General features: G+C 36.3%; 1 protein-coding gene across 7 annotated transcripts in view; it reads right to left on the reverse strand.

The window, feature by feature from the left end:
- The window catches only part of PLA2R1 (phospholipase A2 receptor 1), an 83,950-nt gene that overhangs the window by 29,562 nt on the left and 37,188 nt on the right, over window positions 1-17,200 (reverse strand). For 6 of the 7 annotated variants that reach the window (XM_039328428.1, XM_039328426.1, XM_039328425.1 and 3 more), the window contains 8 exons: window positions 12,268-12,482; window positions 10,449-10,466; window positions 10,014-10,159; window positions 8,864-8,948; window positions 6,533-6,665; window positions 5,535-5,570; window positions 3,055-3,212; window positions 981-1,045 (listed from right to left, as the gene is read on the reverse strand). In XM_039328428.1, coding sequence (XP_039184362.1) covers window positions 981-1,045; window positions 3,055-3,212; window positions 5,535-5,570; window positions 6,533-6,665; window positions 8,864-8,948; window positions 10,014-10,159; window positions 10,449-10,466; window positions 12,268-12,482 — 856 coding nt within the window. The remainder of the gene's footprint in view (window positions 1-980; window positions 1,046-3,054; window positions 3,213-5,534; window positions 5,571-6,532; window positions 6,666-8,863; window positions 8,949-10,013; window positions 10,160-10,448; window positions 10,467-12,267; window positions 12,483-17,200) is intronic. The other variant, XM_039328424.1, reaches the window with a different exon arrangement.

Here is a 17,200-nt window from a genome sequence, read left to right on the forward strand (position 1 = left end):
AATCCTCCAAGACCCATTGGTCCTTCCTCCATTTGGGGAAGAACTTATCTAATGTGTTTTTCACATTCCTAAATACACCTGGAACAGAATTAAAAGCTAAAATCTACATTTTCCTGAGTGCTGCTAAGTAGTTTGCAATTCAAAACTATACATAAACATGTACATATTAGGTGAAGTAGTGAAAAAAACTAATCAGCTAGGAAAAGTACTTTAAAAATGCATTGCAATGAAAAAGGGATTGTAAAACTAGAGAAAAATTAGTACAAATACATTGAGAATTTTAATTTTTTTTAAAAAAATACAAACTTATATAAAGCAAGTTAAAACCAATTTAAATCATTTCAGAAACTGAGATCCATTCATTTGTGATACCTGGATTGGAGATTTTCTGAAAGAATCTTATATATACCAGTACCACTTAAATTGCATTTAACACAGGAAATGCATACATACAATAAATATTTAGCAACAGCAAGTATTTCTTCATTTGGAGTGTTTATTAATGGTACATTTAACATTAATGACTGGCTATTTGTCAGGACTGCAATCCTGTAGGCAGTAAATACCACTAGGGTATTATGGAATTTAAATCTTTGTGCACTTAAAAAGGATAAGTGAACAAATCGGGGGATTCAGAGCAATCATGATTACTATTTACAAATTATACTGCAGTATATTCTATCTATAGTATTGTTAACTTTTCTGAACCTCGATCTCACTGCATCTATTTCTGTGCATTTTAAGATATATCAATGGGGGAACACTAAGGAATCCACCAAATTCACCCAAAAAAGAAATCTGTTTTAGAACCCTTACTTTTGCCAGAAAGAAAGGGTAAGAGAAGTAGGCTATCTTCTATATTATAAATACAGCTGTATAGGATATAGTTGCAATTGGGTTCTGGTTTGCTGCTTTTATATTAAATGAAAAGTAATTTCTAAGATTGGACAGGGAAAGTAAAATGTATATGACAATCTTACCGAAATTCTTCACTGGGTAATTCTGAACGCAATGCAATCCACCAATTGCTACTTTTTTTTGAAATCTGTAAAACATTTTACATTGAAGAAGTATTATGTAGATTTACTATTTGGCATGTATCCTTTAACTGGTTTATATGCTATGTATGACAAGAATGATAAAAATAATTGAAAAACAACAAAAAATTATAAATTACTGACACCAAAATATGCCTTTCCATTCAGAAATGTATCCCATTGAGTTCAGTGTAGCTTATTTCCATCAGAATAATTGGAGCCTAAATATAAATTATAGCACACATGAGATCAGCATATCTAATATACATGTATGTAATTCAGCATTTACTTCATACAATTACATATTGATATGACATCTGTGGATGCTAATTTGGAAGTATTATGGTTTGTGTGGTTACTGGGTTTTTTATTAATATTTATGGATAATTCCAATTAACTTGCTTTTAATTTTTTGCTAGCTGCCAAAAGTCCTTGAGGAATGGGGTAGATAATAAATAACGTTAAATAACTAAATAGAAAAAATAACATATTCAGTAGTTCTTATTGCATAATGATTACATGTAAGTAATTCATATGTACACAATAGTACCCAGAGTTGCAAAAATTATTATATGTTGAGCTAAAACACAGAGAATTGAAACTAAATTAAAATCCTACCTAAAAACACAATGGGATAGCTATTTTCAAATAAACATGGTTTATTGCAAGAAACAGTATTTAATACTTTATTCAATTCATTTTGAAACGTATATCCTGCCAAACATCTTTGAAAGGCATTATTGCTCTAATGATTTGCTGATCTGAATTAAACCAACAAAAATAAAGTAAAATATAATACGATAATAAAATCACAGAGAATAACAACCTGACTTAACAATTAGGGGATCATCCCCTTTTCTAAAGCTCTGCTGAAACAAAAGAATTTCACTAACTTTCAAAGAGGCTAGACTATAAAAATAAATGAACATAAAATATAAGTATAGAAGGGAAGAGGTCTTCTGCACATTTAACACTTTTGCAGAAGAAAAAGCAGGTGTATTTAATTATCCACACACAAAAAAGCTCCAAAAGTTGGAATTCCCCTTTCTGCAAATTCATTCAAGATGTAGGTGGTCCTGCTTTTACCTTCGCCATCCCAGCTAAAATTAGGGACATTTTTATGGTCACAATATTGCAGTAGCAGAAAAGGTTGATTCTTACTGATCTCTATCTCATCTCTGATAAGTATAGAAATCAATGTTTTGAAAGGTTACTAAAAACAGTAAAGCCAGAAAGAACTATCAAAGTAGCCTAAGCTGATGATTCAAAACCTAAAAATAGCAATATCTTGAAAAGTGCAAGAGTGAAAATGTTGCAACATTCATGGCCGGGATTAAAGTATTTTTAGCCGCAGTGACAATTTAAAGAAAAAAGGTTGCAACCCAGAAATGCCACAGTAGAAAAAGAATATATTGGCATTTTGTACATGCAGAAGCTGACTTAATTTCTCCATGGTCATCAGCTGTGCCTTTTGTTTATCTAGATCAGGGGTGTCAAACTGATGGCCCATGGGCCAGATGCGTCATGGCGAAACCGCATCCACCCAATTGCTGGCAATGGAAAAAGTTGCGATATGTCGCAACATGTCATGTGACATTCCGAGTTTGACACCCCTGATCTAGATCAACCTTTTGGCTTGGGTCTCACTGAGTGAAAAGGAATTGTCTTGGGCTGCATATAAAATACATAATGCAGTTAATGTATATAAATAATATACTAACGTTAAAAGTTTGTGATCTTGTAGGACTGTATTACTAGCTATGGCTTGCAGGCTGGACACACCTGATCTAGACTGTACTTAAGCCTTTAACTTGGCTCAATCCAAAGAAGCTACAAAATTGTATTTCACTAGTTGCTGCTATTTTAAATTGAAAATATATTTCAAACTGTGCCTTTTAATTTCTTGAATAATTATCTGTCTGTCTGTCTGTCTGTCTGTCTGTCTGTCTGTCTGTCTATCTATCTATCTATCTGGAAAAAAACGTGCTATGAAAAACCAGGAAAAATTATATATTACCTTTTTTATTCTGTTTTGAATAAATTCTTGTTCTTGAGAGGACTGTATGGTTGCTATATCCCCACGGAGCCAACCACACACAAACTGAAAACTGTCCCAGTTTGAGGGGCTGCCATAGAAAAGGTATTCTGCTCCTTGATAATAAAACCATGGTAACTCTAAAAAATAAGTTAGATACAATCTATTTGAATATGAGAAAATGTCTTGAGTTACATATTGTTTATTGTTAACGAACCAAATATCACAGACCTAATGCTCTACAAGGGCCAACACTATCAAACCTAATACAGTAGATGAGTGGATGCTAAACTACATTTATTTATTTATTTATTTATTTATTTATTTATTTATTTATGAGACTTATATACCGCTTTAAGTGCAAGTACTCTCTAAGCGGTGTACACCAGTAAGCAATGTATATATATATATTTACATTGCCCCCAACAATCTGGGTCCTCATTTTACCTACCTCAGAAGGATGGAAGGCTGAGTCAACCTTGAGCCGGTGAGATTTAAACCGCTGACCTGCTGAACACAGTCAGCTAAAGTGGCCTGCAGTACTGCACTCTAACTGCTGCACCACTTACCCTTGAGAGTTAAAGATTTAAATTTTAATGAACTAAGCATGTTCAATATCATTATCGTTCCATTAAAAAGCAGAAGTTATTCATATGCTTCATTTTCTGCCAGTGAAATAAATAGATTTAAATATGGTTGGTATAGCCCTAACTATATTTTACACTGAAATAAGAGTAATTATTTCTTTGAATGGAGCTTAACATGTAGAAACAATTGCAGATTCTCTGGTTTATATCCAGACAATAGCAGACTACTTAGCTAGCTATTTTTAGATGAATGCATTCTAAAATATACACAATTAAATATTATCTTTATCTTAGGAAAAGATTTCAATGAGAAAAAATTAAGCATTTGAACAACTACTGTATTAATATCAATGGAATAAAAGCACATCTAATATGTCATTGTAATTCTTCTTGGTCTTAAGAATGAAATATTTTGAGCTACAATTTATTGTATTAATCTTGTGATGACCTGTCTCCAACTCTTTGCCCCCATTTCCTTCTTCTGTGACTGACTGCAAATTTCACTTGTATTATGTTGCCCTGTAAACTACCAAGAATATAAAGAAGTTCCACATGCCCATTGTGCTGCTGAAATACATCAAGGATTATAATGTTCAATCATTTATTATACCTCCCTTGACATTGCCAATTGAATACCACACAGATCAACAATGCACTTTTGGGCTTGATGTAGAGAAACAAAACTTGTAACTCAATCACAAGATCACGTGGTAGAAATTTATCGGCAAAATGGCTAATATTTAACAATGTCATATTTGGGGGGTTTGGTGTTAAGTTAAGGGATTTTCATGAGGGTAGGAAAATTCTGGCAGGCAAAGAATTCTCATTCTTACAATTGAGCAAAAGCACCTAAAACAATAGTAAAGTGGGGGAAATCCCCTCTGTCCATTTTGCTCACAGAATTGATTCCCATGTCGGAGGCATCATTTAAGGTGCTTCCGGGTTTAAAGGATTAGCTGGTGACATTGCTATTGCCTGGGAGACGTCCATGGGGCTCCCTTCATGTCCTTGTCAATGAGCTGGAGCAATGATGGGAACTCACCCTGCCACACAGCAGCACTCGGGTCTTGAACGTGAGCTTGCTAACCTCCAACCCAGCACCTTAACTGCATGAGCCACCATGCTCCTACAGAAATGTTTTTTCAGGAAGCTTCCAATTATGCTATAGCTGCCTACTCCCCACTGCTTAGGATGAAATGGCTATTAAAATTTTGAAATCATAATTTATAGTTTAACATTTAAACTTACATAATTCTCCCTCCCTCCCTTCCTTTTCATCTTTATATCATCTGATTGAAAAAGTTGCAATTTATTGAAAACATGATACAGGTCGATTCTGGCAGTGTTTTTTCAACAAATTTTTACTAGATCTACCAATCTTCTTCAGCAACTCTTTGGAGGCAAAAGTCACTTCTTCACTTCCTCTATAAGTAAAACTATTCTCATTGAAAATCTGAATCAATCCCATCATTTAATAGCAAGATACTGGTAGAAGAGCTAAGAACAAAACCAAATCACCACAAATCACTTGTTAAGAGAAGCCCTTATTTTTTTCTAATCAACGCATCTTTCATAGCATTAATGCTTGCCCAGATCTGACTATAAGTGTCACCATCTGATATTTTAAATTGAATTAAGTACCATGTGCAGATAAGGATGCACTTCTAGTAGAAATGCTATTCTGCTTTTTGTTATTACTAAGTCATTTCTATAATATAAGAATTGCTTGCTGTTATTTTGAAATGAAATCTACAGGAAATCTGCCTGTTTGCTGAAAAAAGCCTCAAAAGATGCTTCTCGTATGTCCGTACACAAACACACACAAACACACATACATACTGTTTCAATAGTTGAAAAACATGTTTTTACCCATACCATTAATATACCATTGTGGAGTCTTGGGTTTCACACCTGAAACAGAAATAATGTTTTGGTTTGATGAATATAATGCAGATTTTTCTTCTTCTTTCCTCTTTTTTTGTCACTATTAAAATGTAATTTAACTATATTCTGGCATAGTGTCATTTTTTCCCCCTAGATATTCATTACTAAATTTCCATTAGCACATGACATTTTAAAGTAATACATAAAATATATAGGCACCAATTTCATAAAAGCGAATAGTCTGTTATGATTAAGAATAAAGAAACATCCAGTTGATACTGTCCTGCAGACTGGATGGAGCTGTCCTATACTTGAACAAGCCATAGAAGACCATGCAGCAGGTTCCTTTTAGATATGTTAAACTAAAATAGACATTTTGCCCAACCCAAAGAGCTGGTAAGACTGGTCTATTCTGACCACAGCTTTCAAAGGAATCCAATTTCTCCAATTTCTAAACCCTTTATTTAAAACTTGAAATACAGGTTGCTTATTCACCACTTGTTCAGCTACCATTCAAAGTTATGAAGGCACTGAAGAGACTTATAACAGGTCCTGGAAACTTTGGCAATCAGTGTCCCCATAGCCACATGACTGTGATTTGGACACTTCACAACTGGTGTGGTATTTACAACTATTGCAGCATCCAGTGGTCACATGTTTGCCATCTGTGATCTTCAGAGCCACCTTCTGGCAAGCAAAGTCACTGGAGAAGCTGGTAGGAAGTCACAGGTTAGGATCATGTGATGTGGTACTTAACATTCATGTGATTCACTTGACAACTGCAGATGGAACTGATAACATAAGTTGGTACAATCATACAAAATCATGTTTAACAATTGCACTGGTTAGTGATGGAATTGTTGGTCCCAAGTGTGGTTGGTAAATTAAGACTGCTTAATATTGATAACTGAATCTCAGACTTTCTTCATGCAAAGACTGATCATTTTAGGAAGCATATATTGCAAGACATTGTTCAAATTCTTCCTTACCTTTTGGTATTTTACATATCCATTCATGTTCTGAATTGCAGTGCAGTGGCAAAACAGTTCCATTAGTTTTATATGCGGCACAGTTTTTCACATTATCTTCAATAGACGCTTTCTCTAAAAAGGCAGATGAAACCTGCCACAGAAGTATGCATTAAATCTGAAGCATGATATAGAGACTAACTTTAATATTTTAATAAAGAATAGCATATTGTGAGTTAATTGTGTCTTATTCAATAACTCTACGGTTAAACAAAACATGGCTTATTGAAATATACACATCTGGTCATAGAATGAACACGGAATTGAAGATTTTTATTAGTTAAAAAGACTGTGTGTGTATGAATCATGAAAAGAATCTAGTAGAGCAGTGGTTCTCAACCTTTCTAATGCCGCGACCCCATAATACAGTTCCCCATGTTGTTGTGACCCCCAACCACTTATACATCACCGGGTACCAGGGGCATGGCCAAAGAAAAGGGGAAAAAAATGGCGGACAGCCTTGTTTGGCGACCCCCATGAAATGGTTGTTCGACCCCAAATGGGGTCCCGACCCACAGGTTGAGAACCACTGTAGTAGAGGTTTTTCTTCAGTCAGAAGAACTTCCAGCTAATGCTCCCAATTTAAATGACACTCTTCTATATATCACAACTTTCTGTATGACATCACATCTCCTTGCAGAAGATTCTAGAACTTTGAAAAGTGTGAGTGTGTATGTGTGTGTGTGTGGGGGGGGTTGTACAGGCATTCAGAAGAGATCAACAGAGGTTCCTCTACCCTGTTGTAATAAGAAGTGCCCCTTGAGCAGTCTGCATATTTTTAAGTAAAAAGTTTAACAGTCTACCAATCAATTAAATATAGAAAATCTCCATAGAAAAGTACACACACAGACACAGGCCCATGAAATGTCAAGATCATTATTTATTAGTTTGTTTGTTTGATTGATTTGCTTGCCGCCCATCTCGCTTAGAGGTTACTCTGAGCGGGACATAAGCTAATTTAATTGCAACTTATATTCCTTAAATCCAAATTCTGACCCTATTATCTGGTGCTATCTTTCATATTTATTTATGTATTTATTTACTTATTACTTACTTACTTACTTACTTATTAACCAAATTTATAAAGCCTTATTGGAACTCAGACAAAGATGATTATAAAATGAGAACTATTACTGTCCCTAATTTTTTTCGTTGATTCTTAAACAGAAAGACCTCCAGAAAGTGACTGAAAAACTGATAAAGAGGATCTGTTCCAGATATTGGGAGTGTCTCCCTATGTAAATTAGCTTGATATCATCCTGAGGTCAATATACATAGGTAACATGACTTGTTTAACACCATTATATTTTACAAGTTGGGGGAGATTATTTGCTAATATCTGTCAAACCTGAAAAAGAGCTATTAAACAAAGATTAGATTAGTTAAGGAATAAAATGGGGTAGCCATATTGAAGTCATTTGAACTATCAAAAATTCAGTTCCTTTTTACTTGTTTGCCACTCAGGTAAACCTATTAAGCAATCACTTTATAAGTCTTGAAGCAAAAATGTGGTAATGCATTAGGAATCTGTGTGCCATGCTAAAACTTTGATATCTTTTGTACAATTTTTCCTGTTAAAATTGTAATAGATTCTGTATGTTTTTTCAAAGGGACAGACATATTTTGCTTCAGAGAATTATTACAAGATAAAATACTGTGGATTTAAGATCTCAAGAACACATTATGTCTATAAGGAAGTTTGACAATATACCAGAAGTCCTTAACTTACAACAGTTCATTTAGTGACCGTTCAAAGTTACAACATCATTGAAAAGAGTCACTTAAGAGCATTTTTCACATTCACAACCACTGCAGCATTCATTCAGTCATGTGATCAAAATTCAGATGCTTGACAGCTGACTCATTCTTATGACGGTCACAGTGTCCTGGGTCATGTCATCACCTGTTGTGACTTTCTGACAAGCAAAGTCAATGGGGAAGCCGGATTCACTTAACAAACATGTTACTAATTTAACAACTGCCGTGATTCACTTAACAACGGTGGTCAAAAAGAGCATAAAATGGGGTAAAACTCACTTTACAAATCTCTCAGCAACAGAAATTTTGGGCTCAGTTGAGATTGTAAGTCAAGGACTACCTGTACTTCAAAAACCATATCGTTCTTCTGTAATTCTTAAACTAATAAGTTAACTGGAATAAGACACACAAAGGCATTTTTACAGATTACAGAACAATCATTAATACTAGAGAGAAAGCCGCTAAAGTAAATTGAACACAACCCAGTTTCTTGTCTAACTTTGTAAGATGATGAGTAAATAAAATAATATTTACAGGAGTTCCATCAGACCATTCCCAGGATCTTCCAGATAATGGATTCCTTTTGCTAAATCCAATCCAGAATTGTCTTTCATCATCTCTGTGGTTAAAAAGAAATAAATCCCATGACACAAATGCAAACTATATATCTTTTATCTTGATTTATCTTCAGTTTTTCCAGTACTTATGCATATATTTTAATATTTTCTTAAATTGGAATAGATCATATGCTTGGCACTGTGATGAAATCTTTGAACTTCTGAGGTTTTTGAAAAAATATGGCAAATAGTGTAAGCCAGTGGTCCCCAACCTTTCTGGCTTTGCGGCCTGGGAGTGGTGGTGGGGGGGAGGAGAGGGGATAGTTCTGCATGAGTGGTGGCGAAAGTGCATGTGTGCACAGCTCTATTTGCGCAAGTGGTGGGCGTGCATACATGCCGCTCACGCAAATGGAGCTTGTGTTGGTTGTTTCTGAGATGTTTTTGATGTGCGGTAGTGTGAAAAGGATACTTTTTCATAGCTTGTGTTGGTTGTTCTGTAGTGGATTGAGGGGTCAGGTACTTTTAGATAAAATTGTATGGGCATCCTTTTTTGCTGGAAAATGTTGTATAAGCAATCTGTTTCCTTCTTCTGGTGTTCTGGATTGCTATAGTGTGTTTGTACTCTGTTATACTGCATTCCTAAAATAGAAACAAACAAACAAACAAAAAAACCAGAGTAGATCCTCTCCAGCAAACAACATTCTGATGTGTAGGAATGAACAACAGAGAAACAATCAGGCATAAAACAATATCCTAATCAAGGAACCACAAAACAGCACACCCATACCAACACTGGCAAGGCAAGCTACTGTATATAAACAGGGAGCGAATCTACACTCATTAGCAACCATGATGTTATCTGGTCAGATAATGAAACTTCTACAAGCAAATAACCATGCCAGAGAGCACCAAGGACTCCACAGTAAAGGAACCCCCCCCCGCCCTATAAACAAATATAGAAAGCACTGACAATTGGAAGCAAATGCTGCTGTCCTCCCTAATTACCTATTATCATTACAATGAAAATATGCCATTTGTGTTGGAATAAATGTTAAAGTAGATCACATAATCCTTTTTTTCCAATTGTGGAAAAAATCCCAGATCCAGTAATAAACACAAAGACTTACATATGAAACATTGTGTTTAAAAGTTTGTTTAAAAATTCCTCTTCAAGGACTTGTTTAAAACTGGCAAGATGTGCTCCAAAATCTTGACACAGAGTTTCTGCTTCCTCCCAAGTTCTTTTCATTAATACTTTTTCACTATGGAATACCTGTAAAATAAGTTGAACACTGAAAACTGCCTGAAAATATATTGCCAAAGCAAAATAGTGATGATGATGATGATGATTATGATAACAACAGCAGCAATAACAACAATAATAAAAATGTAGGTGGTTGGAAATGAAAACTTGGGTTTGTCAACATTAATAAAAGCATCTTCCAGGATGGCTTATTATCACCCTTATTATTTGTCACTGCTATGATGCAACTTCTAACTTGATTCTGAAGAAAACAAATCTTGGCTATCCAACAGGAAAAAAATGTTAATAAAAATCTCACCTTTTTTATACAGATGATCTGAAGTTTTATGGAGAATCAGAAATTGAAATCCAGTCATTGACAAACTTTGTAACAACTTTTAGCACAGATATAGTAATGGAATTTGACCTACAGAAATGTCCTACAGTAGCAATAAAGCAGGATAAAATCACAAATAGTAATGGAATTGAAATACCAAATGGCCAAACCATCAGAAGCCACCAAGATGAAGCCTGCTAGTATCTGGGCATTTTATAGATAGATAACATCGAGCATGGACAAGTTAAAAATGTGAGATTAGTAAGAATACATCCAAAGAGTGAGAAAAGTGCTAAAGACAAAATTAAATGGTGGAAGTACCATCAAAGCCATCAGTAACCTGGTCATACCTGTGATATGATATATTACTGGGATTATTAACTGGATAAAGCTGAACTAGACAGTTGGACCAAAAAACAAGAAAGCTAACAACTATTCTCCATGCATGAGATTCCCAAAATGATACGGATAAATTATACCTGCCCTGCAGAGATGAGGCAGAGATTTACTTCAAGTCAAACAAATTATTGAAGAAGAAAAGCATGCATTTCCATTTTCATGTAATCAGCATGTTGATTTAAGAACAAGTATTGATGTAGTTAATGTTAACGCATTAAAACTGGGACTTACTGAACGTGCAGGAAACAAAACATGAATATCAAAATAATCATAAAAGGAGTAGGGCACTGGCAAGAACAAGCATTACAAGGCCAATTTCTACAAAGGATAGAAGGGAAAGTGGATAGAGATAAAACCCAGCAATGGCTTAAAACTGGAACTTTAAAAAAAAGAAACTGAAGGCTTCGTTTTGGCTGCTCGAGAGAAAGCTATTTAAACTAATGCAATCAAGGCCAGAATTGAAAAACACACTATAATGTGAGAATATTTTTTGCTATTGTTTTGAAATATTGTTTTCTATTGTTTTCTGTATCTATTGCAATCTAAGATTTAATATTGAAAATATAAAACATTATAGCAAAGATACATCCTATGGCAGTCAATTATGTTACGTTATCCAAATCACTCCTCTGCTTGTAATCATACAATTATGTTTTCTCTGCATCAGTTTTATTCCAAAGCCTAAATTTTATTATTTAGATTAAAGACACATGATAACTGAAAGTTTTTCTTCCATTATTTGAAGTATGTTTTAACAACTAAAGTTGATGAAATGGCAGATAATGCACTACATGGTATCTTATTTATTCATATATATAGTAATATGAATATTCATAAAACTGGACTAGGAAGAAACAGTTTAGAAAAGAGTATTGACATTATTGAATTTTGGTGTTGGAAAAAAGTGAACATCATGGATAGCTGAGAGAACAAAGAAATCTCACAAATAAATACAGGATTCTCACTTGAGGTATAAATAACCAGGCCCAGATTTTACACTTTGGGCATGTGAAGACCTGGCTCTCTAGAGAAGACACCTTTGTAAGACCTGAACGATCAAGTTAGTGAAAAATCACCATGAAGAAAATTTGTTTGTTGTATGTGATTGTTAAGAATTGATGCTGACTTGTCAGCACATAATCCATTTGCAAGGAGCATCCACCATCAATGAAGGTGTCTTCTAGGAAGGCAGCTTAATCCTGAAGAATCACAATATATAATAAAATTTTACTAGCCTATTCTCTAAATTTAAAAAAAAAATTAGAGGTATTAATAATAAAAGCAGACTATTGATTTCAGTGTTACACAATTTTTTATTATTATCCCATGTTTTATTAAAATGGCAATGGATCTCTAGATTCATTTCATTTGGGTTTCCATGACATTGTTCAATATTTTTCACCTTGTAGCAATTCAGCAGATAATGGTCTGATTCCCATCCACGCATGCAAGAATTAAAACTTTCCTCATAATTTGGTTGTTTATTGCTATCACTTTTTTCATGGAAAGAAGCTTCTTGTTTACACAATGATTTAGCCATGAAGGTTGCACAATTTTTCACCTCCCACATGCCGATGGGTTCTTCCTGTCGGATAACAACACATCCTCCAGGATATCCTAAAATAGGGTAGACGGTGCGAAGATATTTATCAATAAGTACAACTATTACTTTTTCTAATACAAAATGTACCTAAAATGTACCAAATCATTAATGTTAAGCATGTTTGTAATATTATAGACTACAATTTTATCTTCGTTACTAGAATGTTGACTAGTAACTAAAATTGATCCTGGAAAGGAAAAAGATTTTAACTTTTTTAGCTATTTTAAACATTATGATGTTACAAAGGAAATGTAGTTGTTTTTTGGCATTAGAGATTTTTTTTCCCTTATTTGGCTTAGAAAATAATTTTAGACAAAGACTTTCAAGGCTGGGTGGATGAAACTAAATCTAATTTATGACAGTACTGTATGTTTTCAAGTATAATCTATTCTGTCAAATGTTCAGCAAGTAAAGTTGCCCCATTTATGTTTGCAGCTCAGTGTTTAAGTTGTAAATAATACATGATGGAATACAGACATTAGCTGGTTCAGTATTATTTATGCAATATAAATTAAAATTATTGACATGGTAATTTGGATATTATCCAAATATTGGCTATGGCGAGTTGGCCATGGCAAGTTGTCCTAAACCCCTCCCCAAAATACCGACACTGAAAATTATCTAAGAACTGTTCTAATCATGACCAGAAATATACCTTTTAAATATTTAATGTGCTATAAAAATATAAAGATTTGGAAATCAAAGTAACTATACATTATTTGGCCATTATCTAGCTGACATACACTTGAAACCATGTTGCCATTCTCTCTGTCATTCCCTTTGCTACAACTTGATCATAGTTGTTATTACCTCAGTTGGGTGTCAGAATCTATAGTATAAAAGTATAGGTACTGCCAAGAAACATGGAATTTTCATATCAAAATTTTGTCATAAAACAATTTACTGAAATATTCTTGAAAAAAAAATGCAGATTTTTTTTTTAAAAAGTCTTCTCTGAGTTGATCTTAAATCCAAGAGACTACCTGGACATATATAGACTGTTTCCTTAGCAACAATATGTTTGCTGCTCGTTTTGTTTTTTTACTTATTTAACTCCCCACTTTAGGTTATTTTCTGGTAATATCTTAAAGTACTAATCAGGTTTGATTCTGACAGGTTTTGAAATCAAACAAAGTTAGATAGGTCCCTCTAATTCCTTAATTATCTTGGATAAAAATATAATGCCACATAACAATGCTCTGAAAGCAATTTATATTTTCACTTTATTTAACCAGTAGAGGTCACTCTTGAAAAATAAGAATAATTCTCTTCAAAAACTAAAAATGCTCTGTTTCAAGTATACATGAAATTAATAAGTGCCTTATGTTCCCAATGCAACTTTAAAATTATATACATAGAGACATATATATATATATATATATATATATATATATATATATATATATATATAAAACAAGATAGCTGGAATTGGGCATGTCTAGTTTAATAAAGATAATGACTAGGGGTGAATGATAGTAGTGTTCCAATATTTCAGGGGTTGCCACAAGGAAGAGGGAGTCAAGCTATTTTCCAAGGCGCCTGAAGGCAGGACATGAAGCAACAGTTAGAACAATTAATCAGTTGAATAACCTGCCTCCAGAAGTTTTTAAGAGACTGGACGACCATTTCTCTGAAATGGTATAGGCCCGCAGTGTTTCTCAACCTTGATAATTTTAAGGCATGTGGACTTCAACTCTCAGAATTCCACAGCCAACATTGCTGGCTGTGGAATTCTGGGAGTTGAAGTCCACATGCCTTAAAATTGTCAAGGTTGAGAAACACTGGAGGGTTTACTGACTGAGCAGGGGGTTGGACTAGAAAACTTACAAAGTCCTTTCCAATCCTATTATTATTATTATTATTATTATTAATCTCCTTTTCTATTGACTTCATTTTTTAAGCATCCTGATCTTCTCCAATGTCTCCTATTTCACATTATAAGTTTTTAATATTTTAATTTTTTTGTGAATAATTCCAGTAAGCAGTTTAGTCTAGTTTTAATAATTTGTTATTCCCAGCATTTTCTCCAGCATCATCACAATTGAAATAATTTTTTTCTTCAGCATTTCTGATGATCCAATCTTCAGTCATATGTTACCAGTGGGAAAATTGGCCTTGAAAATACATATATTTTTGTCAATGTGATGTTTCTGCACTTTAATATTTTGTCTAGATATATTGACCTTTCTTCCAAGCAGCAACATCTCTTTCTATAATGATCATAGAGTCATCATAGAGGCATGATGATCATAAGTCATCATGCCTGTGAATTTTTGAGCCTACACTTTTCAATTTTTTTTTCTCTCTATTTGGATTTGTTGTCACTGTATATTGATATAATTGTAGCGTTACCCCCCTCAGAGGTCGCCAAAGCCCAGGCCCTCCGAGCCCCACTCCCCTCTGTCACGCTCAGAAGCTGCACTCTCGAGACATTAATAAAGTGTCTTTTCCAGTGGGAGCTCACGAAGCAAGAAGGTGATAAGATTCTCGTCGTCAAGGGAGGGCTTCCAGGAATGAAAATAACTGATAGTCAATGTGTGGTGGTGTTTAACAGCCCCCGGCAGTCATAGCAGCAATAGTCAATGATTTTACAGCGACCATTCAGAAACAAAGGGGTGGGGAAAACCCCGGCCCCAGGCAGCATTGGGAACACGAACAAAGGTGGTCAGCGTTCGGCAGTAACAGCTCGCCCTGCGAGGGCAACTCCCCACAATGTCTATAACTTGTACAAGTAACAGTAATCAAAGTTTGGGTGGCCGCTAGTCTCCAAGGCAGTAGCGACCAGCTCTCCTTTTCTTTTGCTGTTGCTTGCAGTCCCAGGTCTCATTGGCATCAAAAACCCCTCGCCCCTTTTCTTTATTGTTAAAATCTGAATTTAGCAACCCCAGCAATTCTCTCTCTCTCCCTCCCTCTCCCTCTCTCTCTCTCCTCTGCTCAGGATATCCCCCTTGCGAAAGAAAGCAATAAAATTCCACCTTCTCTCTCACTCTCTCCTTCCCTCTCCTTCAAAGAGAGGGATCAGCTAAAACCTTAAATCCCTCTACAGCTTCACCTGGTTTCTCCCTGACAACAGCAACAGCAACCATCCCTACCACCTTTCTTTCCTCCTTTTTCTTTCCTTCCACCCTATCCATGCCCACCGTGCCCAAAACCGGCAGCAGCTGTTTGAGCTTCCCTCTCCCCAGGCAGGCTCCCAGAAAGCCTTTCAGGTAGCCCCGCTACATACTCCCCCCACCTAAGCAGTTTCTTTGGTCCCCCAAAGAATAGCAAACTATCTGCTACGAATCTATATTATCCAGGAGCGAATCAACCTTCATTACACAATAAGCATCGCTCTCGCTCTCTCTATGCCAGCGGTTCTCAACCTATGGGTTGCGACCCCATTTGGGGTCGATCGACCATTTTTCGGGAGTCGCCAAAGAAGGCGATCCGCCATTTTCCCCCCTCAGTGGGCGGTGCCGCGCATGCGTGCCGTGCATGGGGGCGGTGCCACGCATGTGCGCCGCACATGGGGGCGGTGCCGTGCATGCATGCCACGCATGGGGCGCCGCCACGCATGCGCGCCGCGCACGAGGTGCCGCTGCGCATGCATGCCACACTTGGGGGTGCCGCCGTGCATGCGTGCTGCGCATGGGGCGTGCCACGCATGCACACCGCGCATGTGCAGAACATTTGTGTGACGGGGGTCGCCGTCACACAAACATTGAGAACCACTGCTCTATGCTATGGCCCGAGGCATTGTATGTTAATCTCTTCACCCTTCAAATTCTTCCTCAATCTATCTACATAATTATGATGTGACCTCATCCACTGAAGTGCCAAAGACTATGTCTACCGGCAGGCGGGCTTCCCTACCAAACATCAACCAATACAGGGAATACCCGGTGGCATCATTCCTCGTGCTATTATATGCATGCACGATGGTAAAAATACGTTGTGTCCAATGTTGCTTCTGTTCTTCAGTGAGTGTCCCCAACATATCCAAAAGAGCAGAATTAAATCTCTCAGGCTGCGGATCTCTTTGTGGATGATACGGGGTGATACGGGACTTCTGAATGCCCAGTAAGCCCAGTAGTTGCTTAATAAGCCTGCTTTCAAAGTCTCTCCCTGGATCAGAATGTATGCGCTGAGGCAGCCCATAATGAACAAAAAACTTCTCCACCAATACTTTGGCCACCATGACAGCGTGCTGATCTTTTGTTGGGAAGGCCTGAGCATAACGAGTAAAATGATCAGTCACAACCAATATGTTTCCTCACCCCTTACACCTGGTTCCAGGCAAAGGAAATCAATGCAAACCAAATCCAAGGGCCCATAACTTTGCAAATGGCCCATAGGTGCAGTCCTTGAAGGTAGGGCTTTCCTCTGAACGCAACGCAGACAAGATCTACAATAGTCCCCAATTTCCACATTCATACAGGGCCAGTAGAATCGATCCATTACTAACTTAAAGTCTTTTCCGGCTCTAAATGCCCGTGCAATCAACACTGTTTCTCTGTGTTTCTCCGGAAGCAGAAGTTGCCACCTTTCTTCACGTCCATCCAAAGGGCCCCTCCGATAAACCACTCCATCACAAAGCTGTAAGCATTTAGCAGTAACAGCTCACCCTGCGAGGGCAACTCCCCACAATGTCTATAACTTGCACAAGTAACAGTTATCAAAGTTCGGGTGGCTGCTAGTCTCCAAAGCACTAGCGACCAGCCTCTCCTTCTCTTCTGTCGTTGCTTGCAGT

Source organism: Crotalus tigris, unplaced genomic scaffold (assembly GCF_016545835.1).
Source record: "Crotalus tigris isolate CLP2741 ecotype Arizona unplaced genomic scaffold, ASM1654583v1 scf7180000024376.1991246, whole genome shotgun sequence".
NCBI classification, from domain to species: Eukaryota; Metazoa; Chordata; class Lepidosauria; order Squamata; family Viperidae; genus Crotalus; species Crotalus tigris.